General features: G+C 38.3%; 2 protein-coding genes across 2 annotated transcripts in view; one reads left to right on the top strand and one right to left on the bottom strand.

The window, feature by feature from the left end:
* The window catches only part of inppl1b (inositol polyphosphate phosphatase-like 1b), a 20,418-nt gene extending 14,532 nt beyond the window's left edge, over positions 1–5,886 (bottom strand). The window contains exons 1-7 of the mRNA XM_024266140.2: positions 4,936–5,886; positions 4,085–4,148; positions 2,738–2,876; positions 2,508–2,631; positions 1,405–1,545; positions 717–804; positions 534–611 (exon numbers count right to left, since the gene is read on the bottom strand). Coding sequence (XP_024121908.1) covers positions 534–611; positions 717–804; positions 1,405–1,545; positions 2,508–2,631; positions 2,738–2,876; positions 4,085–4,148; positions 4,936–5,072 — 771 coding nt within the window. The 5' untranslated portion in view covers positions 5,073–5,886. The remainder of the gene's footprint in view (positions 1–533; positions 612–716; positions 805–1,404; positions 1,546–2,507; positions 2,632–2,737; positions 2,877–4,084; positions 4,149–4,935) is intronic.
* arr3b (arrestin 3b, retinal (X-arrestin)) lies at positions 4,088–17,355 on the top strand. Its single transcript, XM_024266141.2, has 16 exons — positions 4,088–4,123; positions 13,866–13,921; positions 14,046–14,077; positions 14,869–14,899; positions 15,055–15,115; positions 15,190–15,234; positions 15,321–15,514; positions 15,584–15,643; positions 15,734–15,810; positions 15,908–16,043; positions 16,125–16,209; positions 16,294–16,366; positions 16,591–16,728; positions 16,900–16,977; positions 17,081–17,104; positions 17,200–17,355. Exons 3-16 carry the CDS (start codon positions 14,070–14,072, stop codon positions 17,327–17,329), a joined length of 1,140 nt encoding a protein of 379 aa, XP_024121909.2. The 5' UTR covers positions 4,088–4,123; positions 13,866–13,921; positions 14,046–14,069; the 3' UTR covers positions 17,330–17,355.
* Positions 17,356–17,867: the final 512 nt, after the last annotated feature.

Below are 17,867 nucleotides of genomic sequence, written 5' to 3' on the forward strand. Positions count from 1 at the left end.
GTTTTATTATGATTATGACGTTTTTAACCAAAATCTCACAACCTGAATGTCTTAAAAATACATTTTTTCATGTTCACTTTAAACATTTAATCATCATTTTACTACTTTCTGAGATACAATCTAGTACAACAAATGACAAAACTCAACTAAAATAAAATTTAAGAAAAACGTATTTATTTTAATTATTAGCTTTTCCCCCCAAAGCCAAAGAGCCATAATGGAAGGATAATAGAGGCTCTGGAGTCTCAAGCATCAGGCCCCTCTCGTGTGTACTGTAGTTTTGTGTTTCTAATATTACTCCTGGCTTTGTGATGGACTGGTGACCCGACCGGGATGTTGCTCAACAATATTTGGGATAGGCTCCAGCAACTCTGTGATCCCAAAGGGGATTCAGTTGGTTTGGAAGATGGATGGATTGTATTGCATTTTCTTCTGTAACTCTAGAAACACTTTCCAAAGTTATTTTTGAACAAAACTGTGTTCTAAGTACCTAAATGTACTATAACTTTCTTCACTTCAAGTCTTTCACATACCTTTTTCTCCAGTGAAGAAAGGAGGTTAGCCAAAGCTGAGATCTTACATAACAGGTTGTCAATTTCCATCTCAGGACCCTTGTTCACAGAACATGCACACAAAAGAAGCACAACATGGTCTCAAAGCTATAGAGTACACCTCTGATTCAATAGTACTGAGTTACCAGCTGTTAGGTGTCATACCTGCACCTTGCTGAGAGGGATGGAGCAGCTGGGATGGTCAAAGACTTTTGCCAAGGTTTCCAGACTTGAGAGAGTCAGATCAATCTCACTGTGGGGTACATCAACGGCAGAATGTATTTTATTCTCACCAAATCAACAACTGTAAAAGCACAAAGAGAATCAGCATATATAATGCAAATTCAATCAAGCTGGAATTGCACAAACAGTAAAACACAGAGTGTTTTATCAAGGAGCTCAACAGATATTTCTTCCATCATTTTCCATTTTATTGAATAAATTCAATGTTATTTTTTTGTCCTGATATGATCACTGTGATCATTCTGTAAAAACATTGACTACAAACATTTATTTCAGAATCTCTTTTAGTGAGTCATTTCTGCAGGATTAGGCGATATGGAACAAAGCTTTTTGATGTTAACTTTTTGACCCTATTTATGCTGTAGCTCTTTTAAGCACCACTTGAAATGAACCTTCCTGTTACAGACTAGAAGATTTTATATGTTTTTAGAACTCAAAGGGGCATAAAAGCAGAAAGAGGAGCTCACATTTCTCACCTAAAAGAATTAAACCCATTCCAGCAGTTCTGGTCACTTCAAAAGGACTACCTCCTAAAAGGCAGCAATTGCTAAAAATGCTAAAAACAGAGCAAATACCAACTTTTCAAATAAGAATGAAGAGTCGGAATAACCTGTTTAAACCCTGGCAGGCAGAACCCAGAGTTCGCTTGAGATGACATAAAGTTGTTGCTCCTTTGTGCATGTTCTCAATGTCCAGTGGCAGCTCTCTCCAGAGGTATTCACTGAGCAGGCCGATAACCTCGCCTGCAACACTGCAAACAAGGAGATACAATCTCATGGAGTACATTTAGTAGTAAACCAAACAAAAATATTTACAAGCCCAAATTACTCTCTGTATTTCCTCCCCCTCTGTGCTCATACGGTGACACGTTTGCCTTTCTCCAACATGATACCTGACTTTTTAAAAAGTGCCCTCCAAACAACTGCCTTGGTTTAGGATGTTTGTGCAGCTCTGGTCTGAATTTAAACCTCAGAAGAGAACAAGTTTGTGAACTTGGTAGACCACATAGCTAGTGACAGATGGGTTCCATGGCAACAATGACTATTAATAGGACAAAAATTAGTCAGAAATTACACATAGAGTTTCACAACTGCTGTGCTTGAATGACTGGTGCACTATGATTTTAAAAAGTGAGAAGTAATAATTAAACTTCAAATACTTCATAGGGTTGTGTATCATCTCCTTGAATCGATACATAAAGACTCAACAAACTCTGTGATAATGCGATACAGTCTGTTCATTAATAAATGGATACACTCTGGATAGGTATTATTAATTTGGTATTTAAAACTATAAATTATTTCTTTATTTTTTACTGGCACTTTTAATTTCAAGCTTCAAAATAACTTTGCAATCCAGCTTCGGACATAAAAAACTGGCACTTTTAGGGTGATCATGGGCTTTGTGCACATACTGCGGTTCACCTTCAGCCCATTGTAATTGACCTGACTTGGTAGAAGCAAGCTTGTGATTGGACAAGTTTTCGCTTGTGTCACATGTACATGAAAAGACAAACAGTAAAGACGCAACAGGAAGAGAAACAGAGAAAATTGATTATTTACTTCCTGATCAATTTTAACCTTTTTTTTTACCAAGAAAATATTGTTCATATCTGTGGTTTTTAATTGATACTGAGGTAATTCCCTTTACATCCCTGATATTTATTAAAAAAGACCAAAGCTGAAAAACTTAGAGGACATTTATTCCAAATACCTGGATGTGTTCAGCTCCTGCAGCCTCTCCAGGAAAGGAGCACTGGAGGCTGGTTTTGCAGGCGGTCCTGTCAGAGAAACAGTGCTGCCAGAGACTGGAGGAGCAAGAGGTGGCTTCTCATCATCTGTGCATGAAAAGAAAGATGAAAATGAAAAGTTCCTGTTTGATAGGATCTCATGTTGATGGAATGCTTTTAACAAACATTTATCAGTTTGTGTCAACCGACCCACCTGAGCTCTCCTCTCCTTGGTCTGTATCACGGTGAACCGGGTGGAGGAGGGGAAAGACCAGGCCCTTGTGAGGGTGATTGTAGCCCAACACCAAGTCCTCCAGGGTCCGGAAGCAGTTCACCTGCACCCCCTGTGTTGTCTATGAGAGACACAAACATGTCAAGTGTAATGTTGGTTTGTTTAATCATTTTTGCATTTGTCTAAAACACAGGCGTCAAAGTCAAGGCCTCCTTGTAAAAATGTCGTTATAATGTGTTCAATAATGTATGTCTTGTTCGGCCCGTGACCTAAGGTGCGTTTTGGATTTTAGCCCCCAGTGCTATTGAGTTTCACACCCCTGGTCTGAAACATATGATACATTAAAAAACAATAAAGTCTGAGCTACTAAATTCTAGTCTGAGCTGTAATTATCACTACTATGCATTTCTTTGAACTTTCAGTGAAATAAAACCTCAATTAAAAGTAAAGCTGAGCCTGGCTATTACTTTAAGAAAACAAATGACAGATAACAATGCTTGCTGCATGCCTGATTTACCCCTCCTCCCCTCAAAAACTGTGCTTGGCAGAGCAAAACTTATTTGCATGAAGGAAAAAGACACGTACACATGATGTGTTGTGATAAGAAGCATACCAGAGGGATTCAGAAAGCTGATTCCCAGAGGAGAGGAAACACCTTTGACAGCTACTATGTAGATCAATCTTCTCTCAGGTCTGATGTTTGTGAGAACATGTGTCTTCCCTCCAATATCATTTTTACAATGTCAAACTAAAACTTAAAGTCAAAGCAGCTACATTTCTGTGACTTTTAATGACTTTTTTTCTGTGGTGAGAAAGGCTATTTGTTTGGCTAGAGCGTTTTTTTTGGGGGGGTGGTTTTTTTTTAGCCTACAAGAGTGAAACTGTGGTTCACTCGCTGTGCTTATTTGAGTTTTTTACGAATTAGGTCTTGTGCTGACTAAACCCCATTTGAGCGATCTGGCTCAAATGCAGATCCATCCAACAGACGTTATTTCTAATATGAACACCCACATCCTCATGCATTGCAAAGACGCACACCCTTCGCTCCATGTGTGGGTTGAGCAGGAATCTCTGAGACATAAAAACAATTTTTCCACTGTGCTGATGAGCTCAAGCTGAAAGCATGCAGCCACATGGCAACAATGCCATTCAAACAACAAAGTTACAACAATTGTAGAGAGACTTGTACAGAGAGAAAACACTAACAAGTGTATGTTCACAGAACAGACAAATACTTCTTCATCTTTAGATTCACTTTTGATTGGTCAGAATTACTTTACGTGTGCTTTGCTCTTTCAGGAGAGAAATGGTCGGACAGAAAGCACTCACCTGAACGGCCAGAAGACCATCCGCATCGGGAAGAATACGGTAGGTGTGAACGTGACACTGGAACCTTTGGGAACCAAAAATAACCGTTATGGTCAACCTCTGTGGTGGCAAAGAGAACCAAGATGTGTTCAGAATAAACTTGTTGATCTAGTAACAAATTTCCCTCTTCAGCCTGGTGTTTGATGGAAAAATTCAACCTGTGTTCAGATTATAAGGAAAATAGAGTACATCAACATGAAAAGAGGTTTATTTATTAATCAATAACTCTTTGTATTTGGTTAAAAGTAAGGACTTTTTGAGATACTTGTTTTGTTAACACTTCCTGCTAATTATTAGTGGTTTAAGTAATTCTATCACTTCCATCCTTTTAGATACAGAGACAGTGCAGCTACTGTTCAACACATGATGATGCAGCACTGTAAGCGCAACACTCAAGAAATCAAAAAAGAGCAAAGAGGGAATGATGCACTGAGAAAAGAATGAAAGGAAAGAGGCAGCACAGGGAAGGAGCCAGGCTCAGCCTTCAGGAATGCATCTGGCTTGGGCCGACGAGCCATCAGCTTAGTGCGGTTGCTGGATCTGCTGCCCGATTTCAGGGGCCCCAGGGAAAAAAGAGGGGCAAGCGGGGAAACAGGGAGTCATAAATTCAAGTGTGATGGGATTTTAGCGATGAAAGTGACTTTACTTGACAAAGCTGGAAAACAAACTTTACAAATGCAGTTACAGGTGACTCAAATGACAAGAGGGTCACTTGAGCAGGAAAATCAAGTTAGAGTTTAAGGAAATCTGCTTATTTGAGTTGAACTCTTGATCTTTTAAATGACAGGATCTGTGTCAGTGTGTGTACTTACAGCAGGCATAATGCATAGGCTCCTGGTACAGACTCACTGTCCCTTACAAGGAAGCTGCCATCCCGCCCTGCCCGGGCCAACAGCTCCTCTGCGTGCACACGGCTGATGTCACGATGATACCATGGTGCCAAAGCCATGCTCAATAACGCATGGAGGAGTCTTTATAAGAATAATCCACAACAGGTGATGGTCTTCACGTAACACATCCAAGTTTGCTAAGTGAAGCTTGTTTTGTAATCCGCATCAATTAATCCACTTGAGATTATAATTACCCATGATCCTTTTTGCCAATGTCTCAGAGAACACTTCCTGGCTCCCTGGTTTGCATTTAGCCATCCATTCTCTGTCACTGAGAGAGGAGAACAGCATCCATCTGATGCTTATGTTAATCCGGTCCAGCAGAACTCCTCAGCAGAAGGTCTAGTCCCCCATTTGGATGAAACCTTGTGTGAAGACGCACATTTCCTCTCCTAGTTTGCGAGCTGTGGTGCATAAGTGCATGTGTGGCATTATTAAGCACAGACCACAAACAGCAGTGCAACTAGAAAAAGAAAGAGTAGCAGCCATGGTGAGCAACCGACGCTACCTCCACCTCAACCCCTCATGCAAGTACGGGAGAAAGAGAAATCGAGGATGGCAAAACAAAAAGATTGAGCCACACACACAACTCTTTCACACACACGGAAAAGACAGAAACACACCAGATGGAACTCAGTCAGCACTAAACCAGACAGGCATGCAACAGAAACCAGACAAATTCAAATGATTCCCCAGCTCTCTTGCCATATAAGGGAAAAGGAACACCCTCCAGTGGGTTTAGCTGATGACAGCAGATGTCTTTGTTTCCTCCAAGTCCAGATTCCATCTAGAGCACGATTGGATGGACGAAAGCTCCAGGAGTTTTAACTTTCACTCTGCGTGTCCTGGCAGAGGAGTCCGACGTGCACTGCAGTGGTCTCCAGCGGTTCTTTGCTGTGCTGTCAGAGCAGAGGGAGGGACCAAAGAGGCAGAGGACAACTCGTCAGAGTGCGGGGCAGACAGAGGAAGTGACTCCACATTCCAGATGGCGGACATAGCCAGAAGGATTCTTGTGAGGGGCTCAACTACACCACCAGTGTGTGAAACAGCACACTACTTCCTCCTTTCCTGCCTTACTTTGTCCAGCGTGCTTCTGCCACTTTCCTGACTCCTTCCTTAACCAGTGAGCTGCACTCTCTGCTTTTCCCTCACAGTTCTGCCTATACACATTTTGTCAATATTTTCATCTAAAAAAAAAAAACTAGATTCTAGTTGGCAGATTTACCACAAATATTTCTCAATCACACCCCTCTGCTCTTGATCACTCCTTCTTTCTCAGCAGACCGCAGCCTCCATATGGTTATGATCACGTCAAACTTTCTTATTTTTGGCGTCTTAGCACATTGCCCATTACTCAGCCCTCCTACGCCCCTCCCACTCCATTAGCTGGAGAATGAAACTTTGTGGGAAGCTGTTTGGTCCCACATTTAATGTTTTGCCGCTGACGACTCAGCACAATCATGCTCAACACCAACCACAAATGCCATAAAACAAATAGACACAATTTGATGATGCATCTTCTTCATTATTCATCCAGAAACACTTTTGCTGCTACACATCGAATCTCGCGGAACACTCAGAGGTTAAAGCTATAACACTTGTTTGTTCATAGTTTAGCTATCTTAAATTAAGAAGACAAAACTAAGCTGAGATTGATGGAAACCCAGTTACAGTTATTTATTTGACATCTCTTTAAAGCAGGGGTTACCAACCTTGGTCCTCAAGGGCTACCGCCCTGCTTGTTTTCTTGCTAACCCTGCTTCAGTAGATGCTAATTCGCTGGATTGAATCAGCCCAGTTTCTGATTGAGTGAACACACCTGATCCAGGTGAGCAGCAATTACTGAAGCAGGGTTAGATGCAAAACAAGAAGGACGGTGGCCCTCGAGGACCACAGTTGGTGACACCTGCTTTAAAGGGTAACCAAACAGGGATGTTGGAGGCTGACTCCACCCATAGCCGAAATTTGAAAATCCATTCAGAGGGGTGGGGCTGGGGAACAGGACTGCTTTCATTACTGGAGTTGCAGATCATGACGGATCAGGATTTACATGATTTGACCAATCATGAAATTCAAATGTAATACCTCGATTTAACCTTTAGGGGCAGCACACAGACAGTTTTTGACCATACTTTCAAGAATTAAGCAAGTTTTTTCTTATTTGTCAAAAATTTGGCAATGACCAACGGACAACACTTTTAAAACCCCATTTATAGATGTCAACAGCCCAAAAAAGTCTAATTAGGGTTTGGTTACCTTTAAAAAGAATAAATAGGTTTCATTGAATTCAGTAAATGGTTTTAAATGGTTTCTCCTTTTAGGGGAATAAAAAACTGCTCTGGTACAGTCTTGGGATGTATCGTAATACGCATCATATAGTAAGATGTGTGTCACAATACGCATCGTATAGTGAGACATCTATCGCGATACGCATCGCATAATGACACATGTATCGCGATACACATTGCACAGTGAGAGGTGTATCGTGATACACATCTCATAGTGAGACGTTTATCATGATACGCATCGCATTGTGAGATGAATATCGTGATATGCATCACACAGCGAAAGGTGTATTGCAATACACATCTCAGAGTGAGATCTGTATTGCAATATGCATTGTATCGTGAAATGTGTATCGCAATATGCATCGCACAGCAAGATTTGTATCCCAATATGCATCACAGAGAGAAAGGTGTATCGCAATATGCATCGCAGAGTGAGAGGTGTATCGCGATATGCATCACACAGTGAAATGTGTATCACGATACGCATCGCGAGACGTGTATCGTGATACGTATTGCATGGTGAGACGTGCATCGCAGTACGCATCGTATTGTAAGACGTGTATCACGAAACATGTCATATCGGCAGATTCTTGCCAAAGCACACACCTAATTTTTATCTTTAATTTTTTTCAGAGAATTATAAAAACTGATCATCTCCCCCATCAGATCTCACAAATGAATCAAACTGTCTCACATCATCATTAACAAACACTGCATCAGACACACTAATAATTTATTTTGCTAAAAGTAAGCAACATTACAGTAAAGCTTCGATGTCAAAGGAAAAAGGCATCACTATCATTATATCCAGTTCCTTTACATTATAGAGGAAAAACTTTATCCAGTGAATTTCCATGTTTGATTGAGGTAAATGGGCATTCTTTTATATACGGGCTCTCTCTGAAGGTCCCACTGCAGCATCTCAGTAAGATTGAGGTCCGGAGTCTGTCTGAGTCATTTCAGATGTAACCTGTTATTTTCTTTAGGACAGAAAAAACATTGTCCAACATTGGAAACCTGTCCAAACAAGCAGCGCAGTCATAAACTTTAACATGTGAAATTATATCTGGGGCCAGTGGAAACTTGGAATGCACTGTGTTTTTTCAATACTGCAAGTATTGTGTGGGTTGACCTTGATAGCTTAGAAGGAAGAAAACATCAATTCATGGAATACTCTGTATTCAGAACAGTGGAGGTAAAGCTCATGATAAAGGTACATATCGTCTGCACAGTAGCACATTTCCTGAGTAATTTCACTGACACAATATTTGTTTAAAACAACACGTATATACATCTTTCCTTAAGTCGTCTTTGTATTTTTTTGCAAGTGTGGAAATTCTTCTTTTGTTGCTTACCAACTGAGCTTTAGAAATCTGCTGTTGTGGTTTTTGTGCACATCCATTTTTTTGATTTAGGAAATTTCGTAAGATCTTGATTTTCTGTTGTATATAACTTTTTACTTTATCTCTGATAATTTCATTTCATTCATGTGGATGTCACTCCTGACAACATGTGCTCCTGACCTCTTGACCAGGTCACCCTTGTAAAAAAGATCTCTATCTTTTATCTGGTTATATAAAGGCAATCAATAAATTTGATCAAATTTGACATGATATAAGATTTTTTTCCAACAGGATGATGATGACTTCCTACTATCCTTTAAGGTTTTAGTTGGACAGTTCAAATCTTAGATGTGGTAAAATAAGATTTTTTTATTTATTTTTTTTGGTTGTACACAAATAATTAAAACTTTAGGGAGGGGGGGGGGGTATTTTCCCCAATCACAGGTTGGGTCATTTAATGTAATTGTACAAAAAATAATCATCTATTTTCTGCATCATTAAGACTTAAGATAAAACATTACTAAAATTAATTGCGATTAATTTTTTTTGTTACGGTATTTAACAATTTATTTGCAAATAATTACAATATGAAATCACACACAAAATTGTACATTTAGAATCTTTATTTTTAATCATTTAAGGGCTTAAAACTCAGTTTGGAGTACTTTTTAAGTTTACTTCTGTATTTTCAATTTGAAAGAATACTTGGTTGCCTATTTGGTATATTTTAATCAGCAAACTGCATCTATGGGCCACTACCTTTATTTTGTCATTTTTCCATGTTGTATTCACACACTAGGCCTAAAATCATGCAAAAACAAAGAACTCCATGTGGAATGGAGATGGGGTTTATCTTGCTGTGGAAACCCCAAAATGTTTAAGAACTGTTTTTTCAACACAGAATGAAAGTTTTAGGCGTAATTTTATAAAAACAACAAGAATAGACATTGCGTGCATTAACGTGCCAACTTTCACAGCCCTACTTATTATATTTTGATTAGTATTATTTTGTCATTTCCTATTCTATGTATGTTTTCACCAAACAGCAAAGCAAACTGTAAAAGCCCCCTTTGTTGTTTTTGGTGATATTAACTTTATGATTCTAAATTTATTTCCTGGTATACAGAATTAAAACAGTTTAATATCCAACCAGAGGTTCTAATTCACTTAGTCCAGTCAAAGTGATGAGATTGTCCTTATCTCTCTATAAAATAAGACTCTGTAAACTGTTGTACTGAAGATTCAGCTGTTTACCGGTCACAGAAGACTTCTCCACGCCAAAGGTCCCGCCCACAACCCCACAGGTGAATATTTTATGAAATAATGTCGCTCTCCAGAAACTATGTGCAAGAAAACGATATATGGTTTATTATTATTATTATGGCTAAAAACAGCATAATCACAATTAAAAGACCACTGGTAACACTTTTACAATGGGTCAAAAGATGATTGGAGTGGGACTTGCACAATAACTGAAAACCAAATTCTTGTTTCTCCTTATGAAATTCTTTTTTCTAGCTATTTATATAAAAAAATATTGCTGAAGTAGAAGTAAAAAGTAGTCATCCAAGTATTTAAGCAAGAAAGCTCAAAGAGATAGTTAGTTCAAACAAAAAGTGCTGACTAGAACACACTGATATCAAAATTAAACAATGTCAACAGAATGTAGGACTTACCGCTCTTGCTTTAATAAGGGAACATTCTTATTTATTTTTGCTTTTCTTGCTTTTCAAAATGTTGTCCTCTTTAAGAAATGTGGGTCTCATTTCTGTGTTTGGTGGAGACATCCTGCAAAATGAATAAAATAAAAGAACTATTACAAATATCATCAGTAGTCCTCAACATACTGCCTTTTTCTCATCGAATTTTATGACCTATTATAAAAAATATATATATATTAATGTGAAGATTATATTGTGAATTACAAAGAAGTGATTAAAAAGTAGAACTTATTGTAGACCTTATTGAAATCTTTGTCCTTTTTAAAAGTATTTTGAGTAGATATCAGCAAAAACGTCAGTCATTCAGGTCATGTCCAATTAAACTAAATTGACGCATAACTTTTTTTAACCCATAATCTCACCTAAATTATGTGCCACAAAAAAGTGCAAGACTCATAACAACAAATATTAATTTATAGTTTGTCAGAAGTTGCTAAAAGGGTTTGGTTTAATATTGAAAGTCCAATTGAAAGGAAACAATACACAGCTGCTTTCCTCACAAAAAATACGTACTGGACTGTGTTGTTTTAAAGAGGTAATCCCATGGTTTTCTAAATCCCTGGGACCAGCTTGGTGTGTGCAAGATACGATACTGACTGTCTATTTAAAGTACTTACCTAAAAGGGGACCGGCTTAACCGTAAGGGGCTTATGCGACTGTATGTTGCCCCGCACAGCCGCAACTGCTCAAATAAAAGACATAACAGGCAGTTTAAGATGGCAAAATCAAGACATACAATTATGTAAGTCTCTTATCCTGGAAGATAATGACAAGTTGTTTACAAAACAATGGACGGCTTACAGTTTAAATGATATAACTCAGTAATCCTTAGAGGTCTAAGGTTAAATACTAATCAGGGTGGAATCATTCATTTAGAAGATAAGAAAATGAGTGGAGGTATTCTGTAATTGTTTTTATCTTTTCTTCAAAATGTTTCACAGGAAAGTTGGATTACCGTCTGTGTAAACTCTAGTGTTTCATACCAAAAAGCCCTTTATGTCTCAACATTCCAATTTTGTACATGAATTTATAAAAACTAATATTCCATACTTTCCAACACCAACTGTCTTATTCTAAAACAAAAAAGCGAAAGTTTTTCTGATTGTTATCGACTCACAATGAAATGTACTAACATGTAAAAATGAAATAGTGCAAGTAAAGCTGTGGAACAACAAGTCGATTTTAGAAGCAAAGACTGGATACACATTGACAAAGGTTAATCAAAATCCGTGTCAAACAGTAAAGCTTCTTCGGAGTGATTAATTAGAGCCGGAGCCACGCTGTGACGCTCTACTACACAACAAAAAAAATCATATTCCACAAAGAACATAAAACTAACTTCTAGAATACCAAGAAAGTTCAAAATGTATGTCTTGGCTGAACTCAAATGAATTGGAAGCTTGAAAAATATTAGGAAAACATGCAGATAATGCTGGATCCAACGTGCTGCTGCTGTGTTTAAGGGGACAAAAATGATTAAATGAAAGACTTTAATTGTTACAGCTCCAAAGAAATTCTGTCAGTCAATAAATACCAAGTATTAAAAGGAAGATAAAAAGTGTCTAAAGCACATTCACACATAACAGGATCACCAGTCAATCAATGAAGTATGTTTTGGGCAGTAGGACAGACCTAGAGTAGAACAAATACTCCACCATTTCAAAATGTACAGATACAAAGTACTAAAGATCAGAAAAACTACAGAACTTGGTGGATAATATTTAGATTGGTCTGCATCCACTCTGTCTCTTTTCCAACCACGATGTCCAGAGGAACTTGTTCCAATCTGAGGTCCATCCCGGGACAGGCTTTACGCAGAGCATGAATGTCTATTGATCCGGAGAGCTTAAACCTTCAGAGATTACACCCCGACTGTTGATCTGGTGTAGTAATTCACACCAGAGCTGTCTCATCCAGGAAGCTTTAAGGAGCTCTCAGACTCTGCCTCTGTGTGGCACATGAAGTGAGGACAAAACAAACCTGCGCCTGTCTTATTAATAATCCTTGACCCACAGAGGTGTGGCAATCCATCCAAAATCATCCAATTAATCAAACAATTACCCTCAGCGAAACAAATGCGAGGATCCCCTGTCGGTAACCCCCACTTCTGACCCCGGCTGGATTTACCAGCAGCTCTGTGCTGCCTCAGAGGCTTGAGCTTCTGAAGGCCACAGCAGATAAAGGCAGATCCCCTGACAGACCTTAAGACTGTGTCAGTCAGACGTGTCCTCAGATAGAGTGCAGATTAACAGAACTCATTTCTCATGTGGAAACTTGAAATTATTTCTAAAATTGCCAGAAACCCACTGCTATTTCACTGTAGGTTTTCCACCTCAGCTGGAAAGATTAATTTCAGAGTTTGATCCCTCTTTAAACCTTCGCTTACTGTCTGTTTTCACCATCTTTTTCAAGAGATAATGGTATAATGTTTTTGCTAAGTAACAAATAAAGGCTTGGATAAAGCATTCCACCCTGAACAGAACAGATTGGCTGGATGATTTTGCTGCAAAGTAAATCTGGTGAATCCTTGTTAGTAGTAGCACAACAGCAAGTCAGCAGGTCACTCAGATTTCTGTAAATCGTCCATGAGTCCAGATTGAATCAGGCTTGGCAAAAGAGCCATCTGTCGTGATGGCTACCACAACTGAAATCCAACTAATGCCACTCTACTTCAGCCTAAACTACAAGCAAAGACGTCTCTAAAGTCGATTTACTAGACAAGCTTTTGACCTGACCTAATAGCAGGGGAAACATTTTTGTGCCTTTAGGTGAAAAACACATGGAAGTGATGTTTGTATCTTAGCACAAATTTCAAACTCAAAAATTGAGTTACAGCCCCACATGTATAGCTATCGAATTGTGTAACAAACACATCATTTGTTCATCGTTCTTTGCTCTTGCACGAGGATCACAATATGAAAAGCAACATTTGCAAACAAGGAGCATCATTATTTACAGACCGCAGCATATTTGTGGCTTCATCGTTAAAATGAAATCTTGCAGACTGTCATGGTTTAATTGAATTTGACACATACTTATCTCTTTCTTTGTTTGTTTGTGGACAAACTTTAAACAAATTCCTAGAAACAGTTAAACTTCCCATTCGTATATTTATGTAGGAAATGTCAGCAGCCCCAACAAAAATAAAGATCGCATCGCAAATGATCTTAATGATAATAAATCAGAAATTCATTTAGGAAAATTACACACATAATCAACCTCATTTTCCTGCACTGCATAACCTGTTTTTGCTTCGGTGTTTATTTAAATCCCAGGTCTTAGTGCTGCTGGTGACAATGAGGCTATTCTTCTCAAGACAGACAATACACAGCTCTATTTTTAAACGTGCTGTGGACAAAAACAGTACCGTTATAATGAATTAATCAGATTTTCTCTAGAACTGCTGTCCTGGAGGAAGGGCTACAGGGTTGGCGGGGGTGCTTCGTGGTATAAAAGAGAGGTGGGAGGCAGTGATTGGCATTCTCTCTCTCCATCAATAGTGACAGGTTAGAGGAAGCAGCTGAGCTCACTCACTGGCAGAAGCAAAGGCGAAGCGGTAAGTCAGCTCATCCTCCTAAGGCCAACATGTTAGTCTGAGATGAGAAACATGCTAATTGAGCTGTGAATGTGATAGTTTTGTTTCTCAATTCAAAAGATCAGTTTATATTTTTCATCTACAGACTTGGAATATAACAGCTGTCATCATGGCAAAGTGAGTAAAAGTGTTTTTTTGTTTTTTTTTTTTGGATTCAGAAGCAATCCTGAAAAAAGTTTTGGATTCACTCATATTACTTCTTATTCAAAACATGGAATTATCTCAGTTTAAGTTCAATCATAACAGCACTAACTGTTTCTTTTTTATTTAACTTGAAATATTGAGACATTTGTTAGATTTTGTATTTATTTGTTTTCTGTTCAGTGCAAAAGAAGAGCAGGAGATGCCACGATCAGTTTATTTCACCACAAGAAACGAAAGTTCCAACACACCCGCGCAAACTTTTGGTGTTTTAACGCTTTTCGAAATCATTTATCTGGGATGTAGATAAATCCTTATTAAGATGGATTAAGAGGATTTAAACTTGGAAGAAAGATTTACAAGACAACTGGGAAGGATTAATAGGGATTATTTGGCAAACACCTGAAAGAGGCAACCCCAGTGAGGATTACAAGTTTGTTTTTATGCACAGAACAAAAGGAGTCATTGAAAAACCCTCTTATCCTGTGTTTGCATACTAAAACAACACTTGATATTTTACTATGGTAATTAATTATTATGCTTTATTCTGAGTCTACAGGAAAATGTCATTGCTTTGATCCTTTCGTGGAAAACAAATTATTGTTCTCAATTTTCTGGAAAAAGACTAAACAGTGTCGTAAAATGAATATATTTATTAATCTTATACTGAGACACTTGAGAAATCCGAATTTAAAAGGGAGAAATATGGATAATATGTTGCATTTAAAGTTACATTGAAACATGGATCTCTTCTGTTTTGTTTTCAGAGTATTTAAGAAGACCAGCGGGAATGGAACAGTAAGTGGCCTCCATAATGTAGTCATTACAGGGTAGCCCTTTGGCACAGGGAGGAGTGTGATTTGTATGTTGCTCTTCCAACTCCCAGAAATAACTCCTGTCATTTTGTAACCTGGGTGGAGGAATAACTGCTCTCCCTCTTCCGTTTTCCTCAGATCGCCCTGTATTTGGGAAAGAGAGACTTTGTTGACTGTGTGGATTCCGTGGAAGTGGTTGGTGCGTCTTTAAAAACAGTTTTACATGTTAGCTTTTGACCTAAATGAAGAGCTGAATTGTTGCTGTGTTTATAGATGGAGTGGTCAAAGTGGATCCTGCTGGTCTTAATGGCAAAAAAGGTACTTTTGTTTTTACAAAAATGGGCCTGAAAGCCTTTTAGTTTCAACAACACACAAGCTAAAATCCAAATCCTTTTTTGCTACAGTGTTTGTCTATCTTGCCTGTGCCTTCCGCTATGGAAGCGATGACTTGGATGTCATTGGACTCAACTTCAGGAGAGACATATGGATAAAACGAGTTCAGGTGTATCCTGTCACTACTGGGAAAGCACCTTCAACTCCACTGCAGGAATCTCTTCTGAAAAAAGTTGGCGAGCAAGGTTGTCCCTTTTCCTTCCAGGTAATCAACCCGTAGAGGAACCGTTGTGTTTTTTGTTCAGTTGAATTTTAACCAATTTTTCGTTTTCAGATGCCGCTCAATCTCCCGTGCTCAGTCTCCTTACAACCTGGGTCAGGAGATTCTGGCAAGGTGCAAAAACAGCTTGTTTTTTACTTGTTCTCTAATTTTCTTTTATTTGTTTATGTGAATTTAACTTGTGTCCATCTTGGTTTTTTGAAGGCTTGCGGTGTGGACTTTGAGGTCAAGGCATATATTGCCAACGAACTTGACAATCCAGATGAAGTCATTGAAAAAAAGTACGCTTAGAGTCAAATATTGGAGGGTGGTAGAACAAGAAAGGTGCTTTAATTTACCTCTTACACTGGATATCTTTTTTATTTTTCATGATTTCAGGAACACCTGCCGTCTGATCATTCGTAAAATACAATTTGCACCAGCTAGCAACAAGGCTGGACCCAAGGCAGAGATCTCAAAGCAGTTCATGATGACCGACAAGCCGGTCAATGTTGAGATCTCTCTTGAAAAAGAGGTGTGATGAAGTCTATGGTTGCTCAAACACATTATTACCACCATTTATGATCAAGATTAATGAATTATCGTTTTGTTCTAGATTTATTACCATGGTGATCCTATAACAGTTAACGTTAAAATCAACAATGAAACCACCAAAACTGTAAAGAAGATCAAAGTCTCTGGTGAGAAACATGACTTTCAGGTTGGTTTTTAAATACATGTTAAAGCATAGGAATGATGGACTAAACTTTTGTTTTGTTTTTTAGTTGATCAGCAAACAAGTGTTGTCCTGTACTCATCCGACACTTACACCAAGGAAGTCTGTGCTCAGGAATTTGGGTGAGAATTTCACCAGAGTTTTCAAACCAAAACCATTTGCAATGAGCCACAATGCAAATGATCTTCCAAGCTGGGTGTTTTAATTTGAAATATCATCCAACTTTAAAATATTCACATGTTGCAGAGATTTCAATAGATTTTATCTCGTAGGAATGAGCAAGCATGTAAATGAACTGCTATGATATGAGATGCAAACTTTATTTGATTGCTCTTATGATACACAGAGAGACTGTTGGTGCCAACTCTACATTTGAGAAGTCCTTCCAAGTAATGCCCCTGCTGGCCAACAACAAAGAGAAAAAAGGCCTGGCCGTAGATGGACGGCTAAAAGATGAGGATACCAACTTGGCATCCACAACTCTGTAAGACTATCTGCTTTCTCTGCACCTAAAAGAGCTTACAGTGAGACCAGGATAGGCTTTCATCCTCTTTATGAGTGGCACTAATGCAGCTATACAGTGTGTCATCCACTTACTGGTTCTTAAACCAAATCCTAAAGTGCTGAAGGAAAAACTATTCCTGTCTCCTCACAGGGGTCAAGGCGAACGAGAGATGCAAGGAATCCTCATTTCCTATAAAGTCAAAGTTGCTGTGACGGTGTCTGGAGGAGGGTGAGCTTTTGCTACATGAAAAATGTTAAATGATGATACATTAAAACTCTGCAACATAGTTGACAGTTGTAACCATTGCATTTTTGACATTTCCTCCCCAAAGAATGCTTGGTGGTCTCACAGGAAGGTAAACATTACCTTTTATTTCTCACAAATGATTTAATAATAACATTTAATAATAAATATTCATTTTTACATTTTTATTTATTTTATTTTTTTTAGTGACGTTGTTGTGGAGGTTCCGCTAACTCTGATGTCCCCAAAACCTGCAGGTAAGCTGTTTTATGCACAAAGATTCATTCAAATGTCTCCAAATCGATTTGTATTTTCATTTATCATTAATGTCTTTTAATCTTTTCTGCATTCCGTTTGTGTATGATGAACAGAAGTGTAAGTATTGCATTTTTTACTAAAAATAAAATAGACAGTCACCTGTGCTTTGGTCTCAGTGACATGCTGTTGCTATTTCCATCTGTGTTTCCCTGTTTTGTAGACCAGACAATTGGATTAAAAGCTTTTTATTGTAGTTCAGGCAAAGGGAGCTCATACTTTAAGATAGTTACTCCTCACAAGATGATAAAACATTTTAAGACAAGAAAAAAAAGACACAGTGCCCCAAGATGCAGCATTTAAAAGCAGGCATTTTAACATTTTTTTAAAAGCTGTCACAAAAATAAACAAAATGCATTCCATGTGTTGCAAAACAAAAGGTGGTCTTCATTTTACAGGACAGACGTCAACATGGAACCTGCAGAAGGCTGAAAAAGGAAACACAGAGTAACTCAACAACAACAAAAAGCACAAAGTACCATACAGTCACTGCTGTCTTTACATTTTTCATTATTTTCGCTAATTTTAAAATGTTAAAAAATGGTCTGTCAGTATTACAT

This window comes from Oryzias melastigma, linkage group LG10 (assembly GCF_002922805.2).
Source record: "Oryzias melastigma strain HK-1 linkage group LG10, ASM292280v2, whole genome shotgun sequence".
Classification (NCBI taxonomy): Eukaryota; Metazoa; Chordata; class Actinopteri; order Beloniformes; family Adrianichthyidae; genus Oryzias; species Oryzias melastigma.

Excerpts from the sequence above, each read along its gene's own strand:
- arr3b (XM_024266141.2), top strand. Across the intron at positions 15,644-15,733 it reads GGTCAGGAGATTCTGGCAAG|GCTTGCGGTGTGGACTTTGA; the intron begins GTGCAAAAACAG and ends GGTTTTTTGAAG. Across the intron at positions 17,105-17,199 it reads CTTGGTGGTCTCACAGGAAG|TGACGTTGTTGTGGAGGTTC; the intron begins GTAAACATTACC and ends TATTTTTTTTAG.